Raw genomic sequence first — 19,102 nt, 5'->3', positions numbered from 1 at the left:
AGTTCTGGGGATTGGTAGCAACATCGATCTAGCTAGAGACAATTTCACATGTATTTAGTAGAGTCAGATAGACTGGCAATAAATGAGCTAAATTTATCAAGGTGGGCTCCAGCAGAACTTGCAGCCCAGATTTCACAGACTAGGCTGGCTTCTCTGTTCTGTTCAGAACAGCAGCAGACTGTGTGATTATTTAATGAAGGTGAATATTTGACCTTCTGATGCTCAACTACCATTTGAAAACAGTCTTCTGTCACTAAAGCCAGTCACAGTGGAAAGTGAAAAATTATTTTCTTAGGGGTCGTTTGAGCTGGAAGTAAGCTGCTTGCTCTTTGTGGAGGGTTCATTCTGCAATGACTTGAGGAAGAAATCTACTTTTCTGCTGTGTGTCAGATCCGGGTCTGCATACTGTTCATAACACTGCGATCAATAAATTCACCAGCTTATTCTGGCCCTCTGTACAGAACAGACTTTGCTTTGAGGTAGTATAAATGCTAGCAGGAAAAAGAAAATGAAATGAAAACCTGAACATGTTTGAAACAATGTGTGAGAAACCACTGAGTCTTGTGCCAGTGTGTTTACCTTGGCAGGCCCCCATCTCTCCCTCTGGAAGAACCAAATTCTCTCTCTACTATAAGAATTCTTTTGTGGATGTTTTTAAAAGAAAGAAAAAAAAAAACAACACGCACAAAAAACCACCACCCTGGAGCAGATCATTCATCATAAACAGAGTGGGAGCATGAAAGGGGATTTGCTTTGACCTAGTTACAAAAACAAAAACAAAGAGACTTTCTCTAATTGCCTGAATGACTCAAGTGGGACTGAGTGTCAAAAGCAACAAATCTCTGCTTCCTTCAGAGCTATATGCTAATACAGGACACTGGGCTCCTGCCTGCTCCAGTTCAAGACCTCGTGCGATGTCTCCGAGCCTGAGGAAGCCTGGGTAAGCAAAAGCCAGCCAATTCCGTATGCCTGTGTGTACAAACAGGACCAGGAGCCAGGACAAACACATTTCATAAATTGTAACAAAGACAGTGGCTTTAAATGCTGAGACTATCAGGACAACGCTTGCTTTGCCAAGAGCTGTAGACAGGTACTACCGTAGGAAGCACCTGGCTTTCTATCCAGCAGCATTTACAGGGCTGTCACTGATCCACAAAGGCTTAACCTTCTATTTTAAACGAGTCAGTGTAGCTAGATACCCAAAATGCTATTGGAAAAAAAAAAGGTGCCCAGCTTTTCTGGGCACCAGCGAAAAGCCCAATGTCAATGCATTGTTACTGCAGGACGTGGGCTGGAATCACAGAATGGGTTTGGTTGGAAGGGGCCTTAAAGCTCACCTAATTCCAAGTCCCTGCCATGGGCAGGGACACCTCCCACCAGATCAGCAAGGCAAGAGCAAATAGAGAACAGAGATAAGAGAAGAAGAGGGAATAGAGGAATTTAAGGGGTATGGGCAAGGAGTGTATGCGGATGTGTCAGAGAAAGCCATTTATCAGCTAAAGGAAGCAGTCTGGAAAATTCAGTGTGCAAGATCTTTGGGTCTTGAAGGTCAGTTCCAGCCAGGTAAAGAAATTTCTCTTTGGAGTCTCATTCTCCAGCCTTCCCATGACAGTTTTAGTCGTTCAATATGCATGCAAAAATAACAAAAGAGATTTAGGAGCTACTGGGGTGGCCTTTTTTTGTGAGAGCATTGATTTATCTAGCCTGTAATTGTCAGGCAGGGAGCCCTGGCAGCATCCTCAGCCCTCCAGAGGAAAGGCCAAGCAGGAGGTTACAGCGACAGGACTTTTCTGAAGCCCAAATAAAGTCTCAGTTTTTCATATTTAAGAGGGAAGGTTCACAAGAGTTTGAATGTTTTCCCCAGCTGGTTCACCATCTATTTTAGATGGAACTGTTTGATCTCTTTCTGCTTTGTGTTTCTTTCAGTTTCCCAAACAATGGGAGGAAGCTTGCCTGTTACGTGTGTTTGGGCCCCAACTAAGCTTTTCCCAGCTGGAAAAATCACTCCATGAACTGCAGAGGTGTTTTTTTTTTCTTCTTTTTTTTTTTTTTTCCCCCAGCTGTAATTACAAGATTCCCAATTCCCTTATGAGTCTTGTAAGGTAGGAACAGGCCATCCAAGGGGGAACAATGGGACATTCCTGAGTGCTTAAACAACTGCCGTTTCCCCACCATCGCCCCCTCTAAAACCCAAGGAGGGCTTAAGCACATCCAAGCAGTTCCCCTCAAGGTTACTGAAACCTCAGCTGAAAAAACACAGGGAGGTGCCCAGTTCTCTATGTAATGCTCCTGCTTTGGTGAATAAGATACCCAAGCTCTTCCTGTTACCTGCTTATGTACACAAATACCACAAATCCAGCAGGCCAGCTGGGAGGACTTGGCAAGCAGGCAGAGTATCTGTGCAATGGGTGGCTGGTGGTGCTCTTGTCATCTCCGACAAACACGGTGCTGTACAGCTCAGGTGCCAGGATATGACCAGCCCAGCAGACAAAATTCCCTGAGGGACCAGCACAGATCTCCTAACAGAAATAGTAGTTAGGCGATGGAATGGCTCTGGCTGGTGGTGAGTGGGGGTGAGCACCTCCTTTTGGGTACCCGAATGTCTCCATTATTCTCACACAGGTAACATCAGGTGGGATTTTAGAGTGCCTGGGCACTATGGAAGCAAATGTGCTGGCCAGGATCCCCATCCGTAACAGAGAGAAGGTAAGGAAGGGTCTTCTGCTCAGAAAAATGCAACAACCAAAGGTAAATCTCTCACCAGGTCCTCTCACCACCAAGTGAAATCCTCCCGCAGCCCTGCCTTACCTGTACAACTGTGGGCATGACCTCTTCAGAGCAGCAGAGGACAGCCCCAGCTTGCTCTGGTTTCGCAGCCGTGTCTTCCTCATGAGATCTCTCATTCTCCCCCAAGCATGGCTCTCACCCTAGGGAGCAAAAAGAAACCATAACTTGAAGGACCAGAGGGAGGTTGCTGGCCACCTTACAATACTTTGGGTACTCCAGGGTGATGGGAAGGGCTTCCCACTCAGGATATGTCCCTAGCAAGAGCCTCACTCCTGACAGAGCTGGTGCAGCACTGGGACTCCCCAGTTTTGCAGCTCACCGGTGCATATGGTGCCATGCTTTCAGCTGCTTTATTTTGGAGAGATGGGAAGAACCTTATTTTTAATTCAGCCTAGGTTGTCTGGGGTTAGGTCTCACAAAGAAGATTTTAACACCCTGCAGCGGAGCCTGGTAGCCAGCCTGTACCTACACGGGGCACAGTGGAACAGGATGGGTCAACCATCAGTAGTAGTGCCCTCCTTGTATTTGTCCCATATCATTTCTGTGCCTAAGGCCCTGCTGTTCCTTCTGACTTCACATTGCAGAGAGTGAGAGCACTTCACTGGAGAGTGTTGAGTAGCTGCCTAAAGGCACGTTTTACCTTATTGTTATACTGTACTAAAGGAAAAGAAAAGTTGTTTGGTTTTCTACCTACTTATATGCACCCCAGGAGGCAGAGGTGGGGGGGCAGTAGCTTTACATAGCAAACAACCCAAAAAAAGCAGCTTGGCTCTCTTCTCCTTTCTGTTAGGCCAGGTGCCTTGGTATCAGCCCTTTTAAAGGTGTCAACTTTTTTTTGCGGACCATGAATTAGAAGAGATCAGGCCTTTGTTTCTGTGTCACGTCTGCAAGCCACAGCTATAGGGCACTTACATTTGAAATGCTAATAGTGATTATCAGGAGGTCAGGGATTCTCATGAGGCTCTCCCTAATGTTTGCTCTCTTAGGACTGAACTCATTTAGACTCATGAACTCAGAAGTAACCACGTATTAAATTTTTTCAATTTCTTTTTTCTATATTGTTTTAAATTTCCTAAAATAATGGTTGAAAACCCTGGGAACAGAGTGAAAAAGATCATGTCCTAGGGCTAACGTGATGAGCAGAAACGATGTCAGTGCCCATTTCAGTGAAGTTCTCAGTGGCATTGTCACGTTTGGTGCATTGTCTTGCCCTGTCTCGAGATGCCTTCCTACTATGCCAGCAGCAGAGCCATTCCTCCGTGAGTTGTGGGCACCTCAGAGCACAGCTTGGCAGCTATTGCAGTAATTCCTGAGGCTCTGCTAAGTTTTCAGGTCAAAGCTTCAGATGAGGTCAGTGGCTCAGCTGAAAACTTCACCACTGGTTTTTGTGCTATTGAGTTAATTGCCAGTAAGTGGGACTGTTTACTCATGGAAATATCAAATCTTTGTGTTTGTTACTAGGATTAATGCAAGCTTTGAAGGCCTCAGCAGTTCACTTGCTGTGCTGGTGTCCCAGACGAGCCAGCACTGCTAACATCAGAGGAAGCCTAAGCAGTTGCCTGTTCCTGAAGGCTAGCTAGCTGGTTCCTACAGTGGGAGTGGGAGAACAACAGACCAAGTGCAGTAAGTCATACTAAGGACACATGCGGTCTGTTACTTTGATAGTAAACTTTCTGGGGTCAGTGAAGCTCTTTTGTTTTTGTGAAATGCTGTGTGCTTCAGAGGCTTTCTCCATGACAAAGCAGATACAAGTGAAATACATTACAGAAAGGTATTACATACCAAGCAGTTCTTGCTGGTGTCCAGACCCTAAAAACAAAGGGAAATAAACTGGTAAATAACATGGCAGTGAGACCACCTCACAGTGCTCGGAACAGGCTGGGCTCTGTTCTCATCTCTGCCCTAGGCTTCACCCATGGCCTTATTCAAGTCCTCTATCCCTTTGTGGTTCTGACCCTCACATGTGCATGACAATCTCTTCTTTCCTTTACCTTTTGCCTCTCTTTTGTATTTAGACTGTCAGTTCATGTATATAGCACCTTGATTGGCGTGGCAGGACCCCCATACAGTGCTGCAGCTGTAGAAGGAAAGGGGGCACTCCATGCTGAGAGTACAAAATGCAGGAGCAACAATACCAAGGTGTGGTGTAAGAAGACAGTGCTAAGATTCAGCTTACGGAGTGTGGATCTTGATTCTGGAGTCTTGTGAAGCCATCATGGGACTGTGATGCATGAAATAATGCTAAAACCCAGAGCTTCGCTAGACACAAGCACTGAGCACCTTTCAGGATTCATCTTTGACTGGGTTCCTGAAGACCATCCAAATGTTCACAACCCATTTGCAACTTTGGGTGGAAACTTCATGAGAAAGTCTTTCCCGTGAGAGACCTACTCCTTCCTTTTTCCTGTAGAGCTGGGAATACTCTGATTAGGGATTCTGCCCTGGCATTTTAGCACTTCTGATCCCCACTGGAACAGCAAAGTGCTGAGGCAGCCACAAACAATGGGAAAGAGAGGGAGAGGAAAAACATTCGTCCTGGCTTCCTTGGAATTCAGCGATAGGGTTTCCCTGAAACAAGCTTTGGAGGCTGCTGTTAATTACACTGATATGCAGCCAGTCTGGCGGTAAGTGTTGCCAGCTATGGACTGACACAGAATTTTTTATATGGTAATGAATGTGTGCTTGGTTTATCCTTGTTAGCAGCAGTAGTGAAGGCTCTTACAACTGACTTCATGCACCAAAGTACCTGGAGTTAGTGAGGGCTAAAGCCCATGTTGCTGCCTGCAGTGCTTCTTTCCCCTGCACCAGGTACCTGTTCTGTGCCTTTCTTGCCCCATCAGCATATCCTTCATCATTATTAGATCAGATACATACAGAGCACCCCAGCCCACGCAGCCCCAGCTCTGGTTGGGAGCAGGCAACGTTGGCTTGTTCTCCTGGTACCTTGCTCTGCACTTGTGTGAGCAGAACTTCTCCCTGCTTCCCCCACCGACCCCACTCGGAGCCTGGCTCCAAGCTTATCACTCACCTTTCGGGCTGCAGGGTCCTTTGACGGAAAAGCCTGCCCCTCAGCCATGCTACCAGCTTCTGTGAACTCATTCTCCTTGTTGTTCCTATTGTTTGACAGCTTCCTGAGCCCCGACATTGGCTGGCTGTTTCCTGATTCTGGGTATCTCTCACTTCCTGCAATGAAACACAAGGACTTGCTCATGTTTCTCAGCAGTGTCCTGCTAGGACAGCCTCTGGACAGTGCAGACAAAACTGGATGAAACCCCTTAGGACTTCCTGATGGGATGAAACCTTTTGTGTCTTCATGACATGCTTTAGTGCAAAGAAGGGAAATGATTCAAGCAAGTGTCTGGCCAGGGCAAACTTTCTAATGGCTTCCTCAAGGTCTTATTTTCCTTCTGGGCCTGCTCTGAAACTGTTAGGGAAGAGTTTCTTCCCTGAAAGAAGTGCTCAGCACTAGAGATCCCAAAGGACATTTACAGCGACTCAATCCCGTTAGGAGGTGTTGATGTGGTGTTTCACCAGTTATGAAGGCAGGCTTAAGTCCAGGGTTTGAAATGAACTAATCAGCCTCATTTAGCGGGCTAACTCACATCTAATGTTGGATACAGACTTTCCAACTGGTTTTATTGCCAGTAGTCTTAGCCTACTTTTTCTCAGCTTTCTGGAAAAGTTGGTCTCTGGATCCAAGCCTTGCAGCTGGGGCTTATTTCCACATGGTCTATAGAGTAAGTCATCCTCCAGGAGCGTGTTCTGTGCCTGCTTGAGAGGGTAGGAGACTAATAACAGGTGTAAGGCTTTCCACCTTGGATAAAATCACATCCCAGCTGGGAGGATTTTACAGCCACATGGAGGACTTACACTAATGGATTCAGGCAGGTATGCCAAGTTTCCAAAAGAGAGTGACATTTGATAACGTATTTGTCCCAATATCTGTAGCCACAGCTACAGTGGGCAAGAAGTCCTGCTTCACACGTGAAGGAGCAATCCTAGATGTAGACAAAGTATTTTAAAAAGCACCTCTTAGTGGAACTAAGCCTTAGCTGGGAAGCTGACACTTTGCTCTATTCCCATCTGTCTGTCGTAGGGAAAAGGAAGCTGCTGGTCAGCTTATCTCACCAGCTGGTGACAAGCAGGAGGGCAGGTTAGAGGCAGTCGAACTCACCGCTGCAGCTGCTCAGCTTTTCGGTGTTGGCTCCTATTTCTGGGATGATGGAAAGATCAGAAGGGTTTCCCGTCTGAACCAAGAGGCTGTGAGGTCTGCTTCTCCCTGCGAAAAATGTCTTCATGTCTTGGTACGAGTTGAGGAACACGCTGGCAGCTCCGCAGGAGCAATGCTGCATGAGGTACTCCTACACCAGACAAGAAGAAAGCATGCAGACTTTCAGGCTGCAGCAGCTCAAGGTAATGGACAATGCAATGGCTCAGACGAATTGCAAGCATCCCAGCTCAGCCTTGTCCCAAGACCCAGACAAACAATTTTACTCCCTAAAAAACTGAGCAGCCTGGAGGCGGTAATGCAAGAGTTTTCATGGGTTCATTGGTGTTTGCCTTGAATTGCCTGGTACTCGGCATCTTTTGGGTTTGTTTCCCAGAAAAAGCTGAAGACAAGTTTCTAAACACATAGCTGCTCAGCTGAGGCAATTGTGTAAATAAACAGATCCATTATAACAGTGACTCACATTTTATGATAATGTTATTTGATTTGGAACATGCACAGACAACAGTATCTTGTATTTTTATTGATGGGAGGTCATAGTTTGCTTATGTGTTATCAAACATTCACTGTATGTGGTACTTTAGCTGGGGTACTTCTGTAGCTGATGTGGTGGAAAGGGGAGATTTTCAGCTTTGCATGATCATGTTGTGCAAGAGCTTAGGAGGGCAGGAAGCAAAGAACAGTTTTGTACAGTCAAAGTGGAAAGAGAATCAAACTGTGTTGGAACTTGGACAAGCCAACACCAGTTTAGACCCACAAGTGATTGACAGATTTAATGTAATATGTCATTTGGATAAGTTGCCACAGCAGCATGGCACTTTGCAGTACCTATGCCTTTGACAGGTGCTTTGAAAATCTGATTAAATGTGTTGCTTTTGGCCTATGGCATTGAGGACTTCCTTTTGAAGCAAAGGATGTGGAGTATGTGTTCCCTGTGCATCCCAGGATCAATGCTTTTTTTTTTTTTTTTTAATCCTGTGCAGAACACAGCTTTTAACAGCTGTTAAAAGCTGTGTTCTGCACAGAATTTTGCAAAAGATTAACTACTTCTCTGGGCAAGACATGCTTAGGAGAGTTATGACAAAAGGTTACTCAAATGTTTGAAGTTTTCAGTCATCCTACCTGATGAAGGCTAGTCCTGCAAGCTATGGACTGCTATAAGCTTTCGGTGTTATAGACTGCCTGGTGCTTTATAGAATAAACCAGTATAGCTCTATCAACTTTAGGAACCTGCATTGTCTGAGTGTTTCTGGAAATATCATCAGTTTCTGTCCATCCCCCAAACCAGCTCTTATTACCCCAGTAACCCATTTCTGTGCTGGGATTTGTGTCTTTCCTGGGCATGGAAACCTTTCTATGCTCTCACTCTGCATGGAGTGAATGTGGTTTGGAAAGTAACCTGAGAATGCCCCCCAGATTGTGATGTGGACAGCAACCACTGTGTCCCATGGCAAATGAGAGTAGTAGTGGTTCTCTTTTACACAGAGGTGCTATGGGACTGGAAAGAAAACGATTGAGAGCTACTTGGATATAGGAGAAGCAGGCACACAGGCATTACAAGGATATCCAAGAGAGAGCATCAGCAAAATGAGAGCATCATTTTGTAGAGCAAGTGCTGAGTGTTATAGTCAGGGGTCCAATTCCCTGCTGAGTATCATGGGATTTGTGCAGTTGAGAAGGCTGTGGTGAGAGACCTTGGAAAATACTGAAAAGATCAGTTTCAAATATTTATGTGAAAGAACAGTGACTTTCATTTCAGTGGGAGCTGGGGAGGAGGAGGCCTTTACACCAGATGAGGATTTGACCCTGAATTTTCAGCTCGGAAGAGTTACTTTGAGCAATGACTCAGTTGTAGAGCTTCAGGAAATGTGCTAACAATTCCCAGGCTCTATGTAGGAGGCTGCATTCCTCTGAGAATCAGAGATGGGTACATGGAAATGACAGGCTATGCTGTTCTGCAACCTGACTCATGACTTGGCTTTGACTCTGAGGAGTCGGTCACCTACTGCAGATCCAGCCTCAGCAGGTGGGAGAGCAGCACCAGGGGAGGAATGATGCTGTCAGCAGAATGAAAGAGTCACCACAGCATGGTGGGGATGAGATAACTGAGTGTGACAAACCCCTTCTGTTCCTTTGGGGGTGATACAATAAATACAAAGAGAAAAAGTGGGGGGTGGCAAAAAGCTGGTAACCTGGTGTAGTGGCCAAAGAAAAGGACCCAAGAATAAAAGGTGGGGTGGAACTGAACAGAGTATGCAGGGACTAAAAAAAAAATGCTGTTTAGGAAGAAGATGAAATGATTTGAATATTTCAATCAAAGTCCACAGCTAGCTCTGTCTCTCTTAAAAAAAAAATAAAAAAAAGACAAATGGAACACGGAGATGTTCATGTCAGAGATTTTCATTTAGCAGCTCAGAAGACCAGGGAGGGAAAAGGAGCATCAGGGTTGGGCAGTGGTACCACCACTACTTCCTATTGTATCAATTTTGTGGAAAATTCTGGGATTTTGACAGCTTGAAATCAGAAGGAAAAGAGCTTTTAATTCAAAATGCAATTGCTAGGGAGGTCCATGGAAATATTTTGTTTTGATAGCACTGACAGAAGGAGGTGCCTTCTTGAGAAGTTTTCAACTGCAGAGAAGCAAAAGCTACCAACTGAGCTGTCTATCGCCTGAGGTGAGGGGACTCTGTAACTCACCAGAGGCAAGCAAATGGCAACTAGGACATCTGAGAGCAAAAAGGAACAAGAAGGCCGACCTAAGGGAAGCTGAGCATGGTGGGCAGAGGTTCCCTGAAGACCAGAACACCCAGCCCAGGTGGGTATGGGGTCAAGTAAGTTAGCATCATCTCTTAGATGGACTTGAAACTTTGCATGTGGGCCTTGAGTTATATCATTTAATGAAAGATTCTCTGGTGTCTGCTTACCTCTTTTAGCTGGCTCATCTTCTGCTCTTTCTGCAAGCTGCAGACCTGCTTCTGGAGCCGCAGGTTGTGCTCCTGCAGCTGCCCAATCTTCTCTATCAGTTGGCAGATGTGTTCCAGGTATCCCAGGCCTGATCCCAGGGCCTTGCTGTTCCCTTGGTTCACCTGCAATGACAATACAGCTTGGGCTAGGGTGCAGAGGCAGGGCAGTCCTTACCAGCTCCTTGTGTTTGTGTGGGCTGGGGTAAAGACTCTCAGGCCTGCAAGGAGCTTTGGTTGTGATCATACTGAGCTGTACATTGCTAGCTCATGGCTCTTCTCTAAATTAGCCCACAAGAAGCTCTGTCAGAGGGACTGATCACAGGCTGACACTGAGGGAAACCTTGTGAGAGCCTCCCAGGTTTTTATTTTTTTTTCCATGTGACAGAACCCCTACAAACAGGTGAGACCCTACTGCATGGCATGTATGGATGGGCCCGTGCACAGGCAGGGAAAATATGGACAGCTATTTGCTGCTAGCAAATACGGACAGCGTCTCGCTTCCACCTTGGCTCTGCTTGCTGGTGTGCGTGTGATATCGGTAAGTAAAATAAGCCTCGGTCTTTACAAAAGCAGTACTCTAAGTTTATCTTACTTCAAAAAATAAGTTCCCTCTACAAAAGCAGGAAGCCTACTCTGTCTCCTTTCCCACAACAATCTACATTTTTGGGGAAATGCCAGCCTTGGGACTCTTCCTGTCTTTTCATTATGTCAGAAAGCTCATGGTGTGTTCAAAAATAATCAGCATTAGGATTTACTTCTCTTTAAACAAATGATGATACAATGTTGTTTATAAATAGGCATTATTATGTCCAGATGCTTTTGTGTCTGAAGCTGGGACAGAGGTCACATGAAATCATATGAAAAGCTACAGTAACTCCGAGCCGGTCAGCCCCTCACATTCATGACTTCAGTGCTCCTTGGGCAGTGCCTGTAGGAGCGGCGGCAGGACAGAGGTCACAGCCACAGAACGGAGCCCTTGGTGTACAGTGCTGCAGGAAAGGATCCATCCTAGGGCTTGCAGGGGGAACAGAGCCCACCTGGCACCCACTGGGAAGAGCTGGACTCCACTGTGCTGTTACTCAAGTATCTGAAAGCAGTTAGTGGCTCTGGCGTGCACAGCTTCAGGAGCAGGTTTTTCAGAAAGTACGTGTCAGCTTCTGAAAATTTGGCTTTTCTAAGCTGCCCCAAAACGGGTAGTCAGAAGTTCCTCATTCCCCTTGAAAATGTAGGCTTTCTGACACACTGTACCCTCTTTCTGCACATTTAACTGTTCCCCTTCTGCCAGAGAACCCCATTTCCCCATTTCACAGCCCTCCTTCACAGGATGCTCAGGGCAGGAAGTTTGGGCTATTTAATAGGGAATTAATTTGCTTTTTGTTGCAGTGATCCCAGCAAGTGCAAATGAGCAGAAGGCCAACCAGGCAGAGCCAGCAGTGCTTGCCGATCCCTGTAGGGCCAGCCATCTCTGTGGTCAGCATGCAAGGATAAAAGCTTTTAAAGAGATGCTTCACCTTGCTTGCCCTGCCACAATGCCTGTTAGCATCGGGATTGCTCAGACATGGCAGGCATTCAACACAGAAAATTTGTGTCATTTGGTGGGATGCCCCCAAAATGAGGGGGTTGCCCTCAGAGAAGGCCTCTCCAGGGACTCTTCCTGGACCCTTTTGTTCTGTAGACTGGAAACACCTACACATCCCTATCTTCTGGACGTACCATGTGCAGCACAGAACCTGCTCTGTCACTTACCGGTCTGAATATTTTCCTCTCAGCAACTATCAGAGTTTTATGCTTGAAGTTGGGGGAGCTACCACAGGAAAACAGCAAACATTTTCCAGGAGGAGTCCCTTTCTGTCTCTGTCCTCCCAAAACAAGCTTCCCAAAACATTCACTTAATGGGGATGACATTTTTCCCATTCCCCATATGGAGATTGTTAAGTAGTATTGGAACAAAAGCCATGTACCCATTTTGGGGTACATGAAACCTATTGAGAAGGAAAATCATCTCACCTACTTTTTTGAAGGTGAAGATGCAGAGGATGAGGTAGGCACAACTTAAAAATCAGATGGTTAAAGCTGCAATAGGAAAGCAACAGCATAATGTATAAATAGGTGCCAGCTTTTGCTTTCAGGTACATCAGTGAGAACCAGACCTCAGCTGAAAGAAAAGGATGGCAAGGCCCTCAGCCATACTGTGCTGCTCCTACTAAGGATTTGACCCTATGGAGTTAAGGGAACTGAAGATACTGAAGATCTCTGCCCTTGTGAATACTCACCTAAGTTTTGGGGACAGGTTTTTAGCACACAGAGCCCTGCTCAGTTAGCAATAAATCCTCACAGCTCTGCTAGCTCACATATTTCATAGGAAGTCTAAAAATACAGAGTCAACATATGCAGTGGCAAGTTTAGATCTTATCTAGAGCCAATATTTTAACTGGTATAAAATCACACTTCTGAAGTCACCAGAGTCCCTCTGTCTTGCTGCTGTACCTGGTCACTACAGAGGTATGAAGTTCAGTGGGAGCTGCAGGAAAGACAGATGTTTACCAGTCCCATGCCCAACTGAGATATAATAAAAATCTTTGTTACTGATCATCTACTCGGCACTCTGTCCTGCCAGATCTCAGTCCTGATCTGTTGCTTTGATGCGTTTCATCAGTTAGGCTTGATGGTAAACAGCTCTGCGCTGGACCTGGCAGCAACAGCTGGAGCTAGTGGTGGGAACTTCATTCAGATGAGAGCTCGTCAATATTCCTTGCAGTGACTTAGGTTCCTGGATGTTCGTTGCTTTCCCTCAGTGCTTCATTCTCCCAGAAATCCCTACCTGCTCTCCCACACCATATTGGCATGGCCAGCGAGGATGGCATGCAGTGAACATGCCAACAGCTGAGGAATGTAATCGCACACTGCACATTTTGGGCTTGGGGTGACTGATCAGTGACGCCATAGGCTGAGCGGGAAACATTTGTCAGTGGGAGCTGACAGCACCACGAGGCTTGTGAATAACAGGAAAGAGAGGGATCGTGCTGTATATTTCTGACTGCTCCACCCTGATGTCCAGGAGTGGTCATGCTGGCTGATAGCTTCTGGTTTCCTCCGTATGGCACGCACAGGGCAGAGCGTCACAGCTTGCTGTATCCTTCCCCTGAACCATACCGCTCTCCAGAGAAGTATTTTGACTTCTTTGGACAAGGATAATTAATGCTATGTGATTAATAGCCTTTTTTTTTTTTTTTTTCCCACTTAGTGACGACAGTGCTCCAACCCTGTCTCTTCTTCTAGGGGTCTGGGCTGACTTTAAATGTAAACCTTATGAAATGCAAGGAAGTGTTTGCAAAGCAAAAGCATCAAAAGCTATGCGTCTTCAAACTGACCCAAAACATTTCATTTGGCTTAAAAGGAAATGCTTTTATTTAGGCTTCAAAGTTCTTTCATTTGTTGTTTAACAGCTTCCACTCTCTTTCATCTTTTTAAATGTAGACACATTTCAAAATAATGACAGTACAAAATAAAAGATCAGAAAGATTTGTTTAAGAAATGCCAGACTGAAATGGTGTGATGTATATTTTAAGCCAAACCCATTCACCAAATGAATCTAAACCACCAAAACGTTTGGTCTTTTCCAGCCTCTCTCTTTCAGCATTTTCCCTCCCCTTCTCTCAGAAGCAGCCTCAGCAGTGAGGGAGGCTGGAGGATGTTGGGGGCCATCCTCATCCAGCACTGCCTCCTTGCTGGGCAGCAGCATGCCGGTAAACTCAGTGCCATTGCCACAGCCAGTGGGGTCGGGGAAACTCATCTGCACTCCTGGTGCTTGGGACTTAATAATTCACCTATAATTAAATAATACTTTCACCTGGCATTAAATAGACAGATAAGAGTGCTTGCACTGGTTTATATCAGTACAAATTTAATGCACTGGGAATTAATTTGAAGGGGCATGCTGTTTGCCAAGCAGAGTGGGAATACCTTGTACTAGCCTGCTGTCTTTTAGACAACACTGACTGCATTTCCATTGACTGGCGGGGTCTCAGGGACACACAGAAAAGGTTGGCTCCTAACAACCATGTTGCATCTTGGACAGGTGACAGGAACATGTGAAAACCGCTGTGTCAGCCTGGAGCAGAGCCTCAGCTGGGGCAAACCAAGGTACATGGATAGAGGGCCACCTGGGTCTCACCCTGCCTCTGTTGCATGATCAACAGAACAATTGCATGACAGCAAGGACAGGAAAACTTTGTGCAGGTTTAGAGAGGGCACAAAGCTCTGTTGCTGTCCCTGTGGTCTGAGGCACAAACCACAGCAGCAGCAGCCCTGGGCATTGCCTGTCATCCCAGCAGTTCGCAGAGTGCTCCTCCTGAGATACAGCAGCCTGGAGGGGCTCTGTGAAGAGGGGCAAGCTTCCCTGGTGTCCAGGTCACAGCTGTATTTATACAGCTCAGAAAACAAACACAGAAAAGTGCTCTGGGGCACAGAGCTTTAGCGCTCAGCCAGTGAGGATATTAAAAAGGAGGGGAGATAAGCCACCAAGCCTTCATTTCCTCTTCAGCCTCTTTCTAATTTATTCTATTGTTTATTTAAATGCTCTGCTTTGGGAAACTGAGTCTCCATTTCGCATGGGATTTAAAGGAATTTCATGGGCAGCCAGAGCTGTTGGATGAGATCAAGTTAGCTGCAAGCCCTCCAGAGAGCAACAGAGAATTTGGGTAACTTCATAAAAAGTCTCCTTGTGTTCAAAGTCTCCTGCTCCAATCTTTTCTGAACCCTCTGTCAGAAGGCCAGGTTGCTGTCTGGGAACCACGCAAAGTCTCTTCCTCCCACCTCCCCCAAAAAGTGAGACAGCTCTGGGGAAGAAGAGGGTTCTCAGTTTGATTGTGCATGCTTGTGCTGCCCAGACACTTAGTGTTAAGGGAGACAGGCCTGGCCTACAGTGCCATCTCTGACCTTCCTCACTGCTTGGGAGGGTTTAGCCTGCTGGAGAGGATGGCCATCACCTCGTGGTTCAGGGCCTGGGCAGAGGTCATGGTGGAATACACTCATCATGTGCACAGCAGCACCTCTCACTTGGCTCTCTCTGCCTTCCAATCCATCGCTGTTACCCTGGATGAGAAGCGATGGCTGGGCATGCCACGGAAACATGGCCCCAAATTCTGATCCTCCAGGCTGCATCCCCAGGCCTGATGTGAGACACGGAGCGGCTCCCTCCGCAGTGCCTCTAACACGTCCTGCCTCTCGGGGGGCTTGGGGTGGCACTTTCTGGCAACTGCTCCCTGTGTCATCCTTCAGGTCGAGCCATCAGAAATTGCAGTTCCCCAAAACACAGGAAATATTGGCAGAATGGCTTTCTTTAAGGCATCCAAGCACCTAATGCCCTCTAAAATAGGAGGCAGCTAGAATGCTTAAACACGTATTTAGGATCCAAGACTTCAGTACATCACATCTTTCTGACCTCTTTCTTCCCTCTTGAAGTGAAAAAAGAAAATGTGAGTGGTACACCCCACTGCTCTGATGCAGAAGGAAAACGAGCAGCAGAGAGAAAAGCAGCGTGCTGTATCTGTCTGGAAAAGTCACCATTATGCACCGTTTCGTGTGTCCCTCTGCACCTAGCCTGTCCTCTCCTTTCCCTCTGCCCGTGGGGACTTTGGTCTGGCTCTCAGTCAGGCATTAACCCCCCAGTGAGATCTTTCTGTCACTGGCTTCTGGAACCCCTGCAGCAGCAGGCCTGCGGGCCTGCGATCTGTCAGCGTGCCTGTGTGGGGCTCTGGGCACAGCTCTGGCCTGAGCACTTGCCAGCATTCAGTGTGGGAGAGGGGGCACAGAGGGCATTTTATTCTCCTGTGTGTTGCACAGTGTACCCGGTTAACGGGGAAAGAGCTAGTCTGGAGTAGGACAAGCTGCTGGAAATATTTTGTCTTTGCAGTTAGGTCAGTCTCTGAACACAAGAGTTTCCATCACAGCTGTTCTAGCAAAGCAAAGCGGGAGCTCCAGCTCTACCCCAGCAAAGATTTGAATTTATACATTAAATCCCTGTCCACTCAATATTCAAGGGCTGGCTCTTGAGACAGCTTCAGACCTGGACAGAAATTAACTACGCTTTAGATGAATTATTCCCAAACTTCAGAGCCCCAGAGCGCCCATTCAGCTTTTCCCAGGAACAGGAATAACCTGACCTTGAAACTGTGTTCTGCTCCCACCCCATGTATCAGAGCTGGTGTGGCTCTGGAAGGTGACTTACCTTACAGTTTTCACTTGAAGCACAGACGCAAGCACATGCTTTAATCTAAAGCTTTTTGAAAACTTCAGACCCTCCTGAACTGTTAGTCATTCTTACCTAGAGACTACATGGGAATCACTTCAGAATTTCCCTGCTATGAAAAGAGACCTTAAACATCAACTGCCATGATTTGCAGCTCACAACAGTTTCAGGGGAGATTTTCTAACTCAGACGTGTCCTGACCTGAGACAGATAACAGCACCCTGATGGAGGTATTTGGACAGGCCTAGCTACAAGATTCAGTTCCGGTGCCTTCCTTACCTCACTCAGTCGACAGCATTCATCCATGTATTCATCCAGGCTGTCACTTGTGGGGTACTTCTTCAGCGGATGCCCAGGGATCTGAAGGTCTTGCATGCTGCCAAAGCTCTCTGGGTAATTGTCAGCAATTGTCTTTGGCTCTTCTACAGGATCTGGGGTGGGAAGAGTGCTTTCCCTGGGTAGGTCCATCTCTGGTGCAGGTTCCTTTTCCAGAGATTGCCTTTCACTCTGGTCAAAATGTTCACCAGGATTTTCTCCTTCCTGAGGGACACTGAAGTTGTCAAGGGGAGCTGTGGGAACCTGCACAGCATCAGACTCCTGGCTGTAGTACTCAGCTTGCTTTTCACTCTCTGGACCTTGGTGACTGACTTTTCTGGCACGTTCTTTACATGTTCTCATTATCAGATGGTCAATTTCTGGAGACGAAGAGGTGCTAAGCACGCCCGAGTCGCAAAATGAGTCTCTGTTGTGAAGCACAAAGCTCTTCTCTGAACCTGTTGGCGTCGATGGAGAATTAGCCCCACTTGGCAATTCGACCCCTGAGTCCTCAGACTCAAATTTGGAGAATCTGTGAAGCTGGCACTTGGACTCGAAGGTGCTGAGGTCAGGCAGTGTGGCTACATAGTCTGTGCCTGCCGGGGCATCTGCACAGTCTGGTTCTGCCTCCGGGGCCACAGCATTGGGACTTCCCTGGCAGTCCTGGGGGAGGCTGGCACCAGGGAGATGGGGCTCTTCAGTGCAGGCTACATCAGTAGTGGTCTCTGGTGTTAGCGCTGGGTTCTGAATTCCTTCGTTGCTCAATATCTTCATGTGTGTTAGCACTACTTTGTCCTCAGCAGGTGGGCTCTTCTTACCTGCATAAAGGAAAACACATAGAAAGTCACAAGGGGCTGCAAAGCTCAGTCTAATCTATACTGCATTGCCTGAGGGATGTGAGATTGAAAGCTGTCTATATAGTAACGCAGTAGAAGGGGGCAGCCCTGGTTTGTTTTTCTGAAGATATATGACACTTTCTTGTAGACTTTGCTGTAACAGAAGTGTTTTGTTTCACAGACACTGTGTCCTTCGGGGGAGGGTCATAAATGCACAGAGTTCTGATTTAGTAGGTAGGTAGGAAACAGTACAGAAAGTCACATGTATTTTAGTGATTACCTGCATGCAGACACAGAGAAGCACAATATATTAATTTAAGGCTAAACTATTTCTTCTGATTAAATGTATTCTGAGGCAGCAGCAGAAAAAAATGTGCAAAACTAAATGTGTATTTCTGGAGATTTGAGTGGATTTCGGATTGCAACAAGTAATTTGCAAACTGTTTGGTCAGTAGTGCTCTGCACACATACAGGTGATGAAAAGCAAGTACTGATAGGAAAAGTAAATGAGGCATTGTAGATCTTTTGTAGTCCCTGCATGGCTTTATCTATGAAGTCATTTCTTTAAATGAACTCTTACCTTCCCTTTAAAGAGAAAGGGTATGGGAGCAGCTTTGTTCATGAGTTTTTGCACGTGGGCAAAGATGACGCATTTTCACATCACAACTATTTTATGCAGTGATGTGGATGAAGTGTTGAACAGCTTCTGGATGAAAGGCTGACCTATGTGAGCTGAATATCTGGCCCCAGGTTTTTTCACTGTTTTTCTGGATCTAGCATTTCACAGAGCAGAATCCTGAGCCCTTATTACCATCTGACCCAGGGTACCTCGGAGGGCTACAATGCGCACACACTTCAGGATATCTTACTTCCTACTTCATTTCCTTTCAATCCCCTCTCCTACCTTCCTTCCTTTTTGCCTAGCATCAAACCTGCAGCTGCTTTAGAAACTCACTCCTGGTAGCGTAACTGTCCCTAAGCAGGTAGAAAAGTCTGGAGCCCAGTGGAAGGGAGCTCTGCTCTGTGCAGCCTTCCTTCATGGGAACCCAGAAAAAATCCTGTTTCTGAAACAACCCATTTTCCAGCCTTCCCTCCTCCAGCTTGCTTTCCGCAATGTCAGCAGACGATAGAATTTTACTCATCAAGTCCAAGCTAGCTATTATATGAGTCATTTTCTACTTTATTTAAATATTCCTTCTATTTGATCTTAAGAATTTCTTGGAACACCACTGAAACATGCCCTTCACTGCTATTTGGCAAATACAGATTTAATATTTCACACTGGATTTTCAAAAAGGTTCGGAGTGACAAAGACTCCTATCTGATGGGAATTCTTTGGGGCTTTCTATGAGCATGTAGTGCTTTTAACCCCTCATAAAAGATCTTGTTTATCCAATATAGACCTATGCTCATCTCCCTTGACAGCATTCACAGGCATCTCTCCACTGCAAAGAGCCACATTTGAGTCAGTGCTGGACTGTCAGACTGCCAGAGCATTGTTGGGATGGGTGACAAGAGAAAGACATTGCCAATGGAATGGTTTTCTTTTTAAGAGCAAATCATGCAGCTGTCATTCCTACCAGGAATGACTGAATGCAGTAGTAGTCTATTCCCACAGGATCTGATTGCCTTCTCTTATTAATCATGCCATGTTCTCGTTTGATTGGAGATTCTCTCACTGTCTTTCAACCTGCCCCTTTTTTTTCTTGCTTAACCGGTTTCA

The 19,102-nt window shown here is 46.2% G+C and overlaps 1 protein-coding gene across 5 annotated transcripts in view; it reads right to left on the bottom strand.

Annotated features, from left to right (window-relative positions):
* Positions 1-19,102, bottom strand: part of LOC311211711 (uncharacterized protein) — a 31,215-nt gene that overhangs the window by 3,958 nt on the left and 8,155 nt on the right. For all 5 annotated transcript variants that reach the window (XM_084290623.1, XM_084290625.1, XM_084290624.1 and 2 more), the window contains exons 2-7: positions 16,508-17,361; positions 9,940-10,101; positions 6,962-7,148; positions 5,816-5,970; positions 4,570-4,596; positions 2,809-2,927 (exon numbers count right to left, since the gene is read on the bottom strand). In XM_084290623.1, the coding sequence (XP_084146749.1) occupies positions 2,809-2,927; positions 4,570-4,596; positions 5,816-5,970; positions 6,962-7,148; positions 9,940-10,101; positions 16,508-17,361 (1,504 nt within the window). The remainder of the gene's footprint in view (positions 1-2,808; positions 2,928-4,569; positions 4,597-5,815; positions 5,971-6,961; positions 7,149-9,939; positions 10,102-16,507; positions 17,362-19,102) is intronic.

This window comes from Netta rufina (assembly GCF_964035555.1).
Source record: "Netta rufina genome assembly, chromosome: 7".
NCBI classification, from domain to species: domain Eukaryota; kingdom Metazoa; phylum Chordata; class Aves; order Anseriformes; family Anatidae; genus Netta; species Netta rufina.
The sequence above is the reverse complement of the archived record's forward strand: the minus strand, read 5'-3'. Positions and strand labels throughout refer to the sequence as shown.